At 39.4% G+C, this 7165-nt stretch overlaps 1 protein-coding gene across 1 annotated transcript; it reads left to right on the top strand.

The window, feature by feature from the left end:
• Window positions 1-907: 907 nt before the first annotated feature.
• On the top strand, window positions 908-5412 carry LOC103086154 (complement component receptor 1-like protein). The gene is made up of 4 exons (XM_007451414.1): window positions 908-947; window positions 1941-2339; window positions 5038-5214; window positions 5306-5412. The coding sequence occupies exons 1-4, from the start codon at window positions 908-910 to the stop codon at window positions 5410-5412; spliced, it is 723 nt and encodes a 240-aa protein (XP_007451476.1).
• Window positions 5413-7165: the final 1753 nt, after the last annotated feature.

Genomic DNA, 7165 nt, shown 5'->3' with positions numbered 1-7165 from the left:
CCCACTGGATTTTTGTAGTAAGTTGTTTAGTCTTCATGTGTTTGTGGGGGTTTTTCCCTTTTTATTTTCCTACAATTGATTTCTAGTTTCATACCATTGTGGTCAGAAAAGATGGTTGATATAATTACAATGTTCTTAAATTTACTGAGATTTGTTTTGTCACCTAGATTGTGATCTATCCTGGAGAAAGTTCCATGAGCACTTTAAAAGAATGTGTATTCTGCTTTTTTTTGTTTTGATGGAATCTAGTGTAGATATCTATTAGGTCTTCTCTAATGTGTCAGTTAAGGCCACTGTTTCCTTACATATTTTCATTCTGTATGATCTATCCATTGATGTAAGTGGGGTATTATAGTCTTCTCCTATTATTGTATTAGTTTCAATTTCTTCCTTTATGTCAATTAATATTTATTTTATAAATTTAGTTGCTCCTATAATAGGTGCACATATGTTTACAAAAGTTATATCCTCTTGTTGGATTGATCCTTTTTCATTATATAATGCCCATTTTTTGTGTTTTATTATAGACTTTGTTTTTTTTTATATTTTTTATTTTTTTTTAGAAGATGATGCTTTTATTTTACACTCTCCAACTCAACTGGTAGTAGGATAAGTGGTAACGAATTTTCTAACAGGCCAGTACACAGTATGTATCAAAACCCTTAACTGTACGCAAGCCTTTAATCCATAAATTCTACAGTTCATGATTTAAAAAAATCACCATGGGTTTTTGCGGGGATTGATGTACAGATGTTACCTATATTATTATTTTATGATAGTGAAAAAGTCAAAAGAATCTAAATATTGTGCATATTTCCAAACAATGTTCTGGAAATAATCTACTAAATAATAATCTTATAAAGGTACACGGAATGTGTTCTAATACAAAAGTTTAAAATATGCCGGAATGCATTTCACAAGAGAGAGAACACTTTCAACTGGAATCAGTTAGTATGTTTGTACTCTAAAATATTACTTAGGCAACAAAGATATTTTAGAAAAAAAATGTGTGTGTGTGTGTGTGTGTGTGTGTGTGTGTATTAAAGATTGCACATTAAATATTTAATAGTGATTCCTTCTAGATAATGGGCTTAAAGGTGATTTTTATTTATATTTTATAAATTTTCTACAATAAATATGCATCTTCTTAAATATTTTCTTAAGCAAAAAACAATAAATAAATAAATGTCTACTTTGATATTCATGCCAAAAATGATAGAAATATTTTATATGCTCAGGAATGATTTAAACTGCCTAGGAATTATCTGTTACTTGAATATTAGATTAAATTTGTCGATGAAATTATCTGTGCTTCATACCTTTTTAGCAGTAGTGTTTTTGATATATTTTTTCCACTTCTATATGCTACCTTTTCTTGCATCAGTATTGGCAAAATATATATTTTTTTCTAACATCCTCATTTTCAAGATTATTAGCATAGAGTAGATACATATTCAGTTATTTTTATTACTTCTGAATCTGTGATTATGTTTGTCCTGTGTAATATTGTGTATTTGTGTCTATTTTTTATTAGTTGTACCAGAGCTTTTGGCTTTTATTTATTTGATAGACTATATTGTATGCTATGCCATATTAATAACCAATAGAATAAATCCAAATGCCCTCTACAGAGAAAGAATTGAATTAAAAATAGTTAAATAACATATAAATTCTCACTTAGAATGAGAAGTATGTGGACTATAATAATATATGGATACATTTATTGAAATAGCATTAATTGAGAAGAGCAGAGGTCATAATATTGTGGCTATCTAATCTGCGATTGTGTAAAAACATGTCTGTACATTAGGAAATATTAGACAAGAGCAGAAGTGTTCTGAATAGTGACATTTTGATCATTTTTTAAACTGGCTACCAAAATTCATAATTGAATATAACTGTAAGAAACTGAGGTTTTAACTTGCTGTCCCTTTTCCCAGGCATTCGTTGTGGGCCACCCCCAGCCATCGCCAATGGAGATTTCATTAGCACCGACAGAGAATACTTTCAATACGGAACAGTGGTGACCTATCACTGCAATCTTGGAGAGAGAAGGCAGAAGCTGTTTGACCTCGTGGGTGAGCCGTCAATATATTGCACCAGTGAAGACAATCAAGTTGGCATCTGGAGTGGCCCTCCCCCTCAGTGCATTACACCTAATAAATGCACGCCTCCAGTCATTGAAAATGGAATAAGGATGTCTGAGAACAGAAGCTTATTTTCTTTACGTGAAAGCGTGAGGTTTAGGTGTCAGCCCGGCTTTGCCATGAAAGGACCCTCCACTGTTGAATGCCAGGCCCAAAACAAGTGGGGGCCGGAGTTGCCCAGCTGCTCCAGGGGTGAGTCTGACTGAGGCTTTGAAGGGGCCTACAAATGACGTGAGTTGTAGGAGGATCAGGAGGTTAGTGTCGGTTCTGGGGGGAGGATGTGTGGTGAGCAGTGCGAATGGGTAAATTTTCTTGGGAGGAAACATTAAATAAAGCAGGTGTGTGTGTATGTGTGTGTGCATGTGTATGTGTTCAAACTCAGAAGCAAAGATAAATCTGGGCAAAGAATGTAAAATTTCCTTGGGATGTCACTACTGACATCATCATCTTTCAGTTCTTCCTTTTTTTCAGTTAAAATAATCTTTTTTTAAAAAAATTTATTAATTACTCTTGATTATGGTAGCTGCTAATATGTAATGACTGATTCTTCTTGTTAGGCACCGCTATATAGTCTATGGATTCACTTAATTTTTTTTTAAATTAAATTTATTTATTTGTTTATTTTTTGGCTGCACTGGGTCTTCGTTGCTGCACGCAGGCTTTCTCTAGTTGCAGTGAGCAGAGGCTACTCTTTGTTGCGGTGTGCGGGCTTCTCATTGCGGTGGCTTCTCTTGTTGTGGAGCACGGGCTCTAGGCACACGGACTTCACTAGTTGTGGCACGCGGGTTCAGTAGTAGTGGCTCGTGGACTGTAGATCGCAGGCTCAGTAGTTGTGGCGCATGGGCTTAGTTGCTCCACGGCATGTGGGAATCTTCATGGATCAGGGTTCGAACCTGTGTCCCCTGCATTGGCAGGCAGATTCTTAACCGCTGTGCCACCAGGGAAGCCCCACTTAATTTTTAAAACAAAGACCTGAGGTAGTTACTATTCTTTCCATGTTTTACATAGAAAGTGAGTCTTAGAGAGGTTAGATAACTGTCCAAGATTAAATAGAGACTAACTCTGTGAAGACAAGAACCCAAGCCTACCTGACTCCAGAGCCAGGGAAATCGAAAGCTACTCTAGATATTTCAAGGAGTGAGGGATTTAGTGCAGGTAAGAGACTATAAAGGTGTTAAAAGGGCAGGAAGAGCAAAAGGAGGAAGGCAGTGTTACCAGAGCTCAGGGGGCTGCTGTTCCTCCTGGACTAGAGCACAGGCACCTGCACTCACTGAGCAGGTATTTCCTCCAGCTGCTCATGCTGCAGAAGCTGCTGCTGCTGCCAGAACGTAGCTGAGGTTGCTGGAGCCTGCAGTCATTGGTATTGATAGAATTAATGTTGCTGCTGCTAAGGAAGAGCCATCAGTTGCCACTTCCTGAGCCTCCTTTACAAGAAGAATGACTTCTATCATCTTGATACCTTTTAATTTAGTATATATGCCTCCAATTGTCAGAGCTTAACCAGGACCCAGCTGGCAAGGAAGATTAGCAGTTGTACTTTCAGGCTTCTGGCCCCAGCAGTCAAAGGAGAATGCAGAAGTGTAAGGCTGGGAGTCAACAGAGGTTTAACCAGCACAGCACTTAAATTATCACATCACAGTGCACTTATTAATCAAGGAAAACAGTGGGGTGATGAGACCTGAACTTTGGTGTTACAGCATCAGAGTATTTACAAAGTCCTTAAGGGGGTCATTTATTCTAGTCCAATGCCCCATTTTATACTTGAGAAAGCTAAAGTCCAGAGAGAGAAACTGACCTGATCTAAGCCAAAATGAAATGACTTTTCATGTTACTACAGTTTCATATAATTTAGGAGATTCAAGTGCATTCTGATTCTGAGTTCAAACCAACTGTATAAAGAGACAGAGGCTCAGTTGCAACATATGGTATGGAATATGCACTCGCATTGTGAGGGCTGTAAGATTTTTAGAAGATTTCATTCAATGGTTGCCCATCTTCTCATTGGAATGAAGTGAATGGTTAAGCAGGACCTGGCCCTGTAGAGTGCAGAAAGGAGACTTATCTTCTCCACCAACCCATGTCAGGTGGCGTGACCACTGGAGAGGAGCTGGAAAGAGATGAGAAGAGATGTATGAATCTTGTTTGTCACAGCAGAGTGTGATAGGTGATTGGGAAATCTGTTGGATGAGATTTGGGCTCAAGCTTTCCTTATTGCCAAAAAGGTGGATATAAATTGGTGGTGCCAATAAAAATTAAAATAAAAATATAAAACTAAAAATCCATCATTAGGGGCTTCCCTGGTGGCGCAGTGGTTGAGAGTCCGCCTGCCGATGCAGGGGACGCGGGTTCATGCCCCGGTCCGGGAAGATCCCACATGCCGCGGAGCGGCTGGGCCCGTGAGCCGTGACCGCTGAACCTGCGCGTCCAGAGCCTGTGCTCCGCAACGGAAGAGGCCACAACAGTGAGAGGCCCGCGTACCACAAAAATAAAATAAAATAAAATAAAATCCATCTAAAAAAAAAATCTAACAGCTGTGTACTAAGTGAACAGTAAAAGGAAGAATTGTGGAGGGGAACTGTTTGTTGTGTCATCTTGGGTGTGTACTTTAGATGGAAAACCATGAACTGAAGATGTCTCAGTTCTGGTCACTGTCCTGCAGTGTATCAGTTCTATGACTTTTCGCAAGACTCTCTCTCTCTCTCTCTGTCTCTCTCTGTCTCTCTCTTGGTCTCTGTCTCTGTTCAATTCTGCCATCAACAAAACGAGAGGGTGTTAGTCTACCAGATTTTTAAAAACAAATAGATTTATGTTTATGATTGTCTTAGCCAGTTTACCACTGAGGAAAAGTTATTTTCACACAGTTAACAGCACTTTGGTTCTCTTTCCCTAGTATGTCAGCCCCCTCCAAAAGTCCTGCATGGTAAACACCCCCCAAGCCACAAGAGCAGCTTTTCTTCTGGGCAGGAAGTGTTCTACAGCTGTGAGCCTGGCTATGATCTCAGAGGGGCTGCTTCTCTGCATTGTACGCCCCAGGGAGACTGGAGCCCGTCAGCCCCCAAATGTGCAGGTGCCTATACTGTCATCTTGTTTGTGGATCAGTCTCTTTGTCTCTCACAGGAACATCTCACTCCTGTGTGTGTGTGTGTTTTTTTCCCTAGTGAAATCATGTGCTGACTTCCTGGACCAGTTACCTAATGGACATGTACTCTTTCCACTTAATTTTCAGCTTGGAGCAAAAGTATCCTTCGTTTGTGATGAGGGGTGAGTGTGAGTTTGCCTGGCCTACTGAACACTGAAACTGAGGTTAATTCAAAAAGGGAAGGTTTAGTGTGATTTTTAAAATAGGAAATACTCAGGGATGTTAAATTTGGGGAGTGTATACGGGAAGTTAAGAGTAAGGAACAGGTGGAACTAATAACATAAGATATGAAGGAAAAACTGAAACGTATATTAAATGGCATGCTTAAACACAAATACAACTACTGTTTAAGAGTATACATAGATGACACATTAAGTGAAAAAATCATGTTTTCCAAGCATAAAAGACAAAGAGTAATTTGGAGAGTTCCAGAAAAAGTTTGATATGTGACAAAAATCTTATTAAAAATAAGATCATTTAAGAATTATTTCAGGAAAATTTTTAACCATCAAAAGTGAATTTTGTAATAAGAGAGAAAGTATAAGAATAAGCATTTTTAATCCAATCATATATCACCTGGTTGATAACAGGCCAAGGGCTCTGAAATGGTATTATGTTGGCTGATATTAAAGTTTTAAGTAAGGTCATTCACTTGACCTTACTTCTCTACATGGGAAGTACATCTCTACATGGGAAGTATGAAGCATGGGCAGCAAAGTACCTGATCTCAAAATGTTCCAAAGGCACCAAATAAAATTTAGGAGAATTTTGTACAAGAGTCATTTCCAATCTCCTTTCGTTTTTCCCCCCAGAATATTCACGCTTACTCTTCCGTAGCCCAGCGTGCTGTTGTCAGCCTTCTGCCTAACCATCACAAATATAGAGACAAAAGAACAATCTTTGTTCTCTTTCCAGTTATTCTCTGCTCGTCCAGTCCAAACTGGGAGCTGTTTTACTAGCTGTTCCAGTGCAGTGTCATCACTTGGAGGATGTTTTATTCCAATAATGACTATGAGTAGATTTATCAGCTTTACCGTGGGATGCTCAGTGAGAGACTGATTTCTCTGAGCCTAGGTCTAATTATTTAGAGGAAAAAAAAAAGGGAAGGATAGAACCTTAGGACAAATGGTGGAAGCAAAGTTATAGAGACAAAATCTTACGTAGAAGCATACACATATACCCTCACAAAAAGAGGTAAAGTGGAAAAAATCATAAAACTTGCTCTCCAAGTCCACCTCCTCAATTTGGGATGATTCGTTGTCTAAAAGAGGGAAGGAAGGAAGGAAAGATAGAAAGAAGGTAAAGTATAATAGAGTTCTTTAAATTAAAATTAATTATTAAGAAAAAAATTTTAAAAAAAAAACAATGGACGGATAGAACGCTAGGACAAATGGTGGAAGCAAACCTATACAGACAAAGATCTCACACAGAAGCATACACATACACATTCACAAAAAGGGGAAAAGGGGAAAAATCATAGATCTTGCTCTAGAAGTCCGCCTCCTCAATTTGGGATGATTCGCTGTCTATTCATGTATTCCACAGAGGCAGGGTACATCAAGTTGATTGTGTAGCTTTAATCCAGTGTTTCTGAGGCTGCCGGGAGGGATTTCCCTTTTCCTTCTTTGTTCTCACAGCTCACAGGGGCTCAGCTTTCGATTTGGCCCTGCCTCTGCGTGTAGGTCGCTGGAGGGCGTCTGTTTTTTGCTCAGACAGGACAGGGTTAAAGGAGCCTTTGACTCGTGGGCTCTGGCGCACTCAGGCCGGTGGCAGGGAGGGGCACGGAGTGCGGGGCGGGCCTGCGGCGGCAGAAGTCGGCGTGACATTGCACTAGCCTGAGGCCCGCCGTGTGTTCTCCCTGAGAAGTTGTCCCTGGATC

The sequence above is a fragment of the Lipotes vexillifer genome, unplaced genomic scaffold, assembly GCF_000442215.2.
Source record: "Lipotes vexillifer unplaced genomic scaffold, Lipotes_vexillifer_v1.1 scaffold896, whole genome shotgun sequence".
NCBI lineage: Eukaryota > Metazoa > Chordata > Mammalia > Artiodactyla > Lipotidae > Lipotes > Lipotes vexillifer.
Note: the sequence above shows the minus strand (reverse complement) of the source record. Positions and strands in the feature narration are given on the sequence as shown.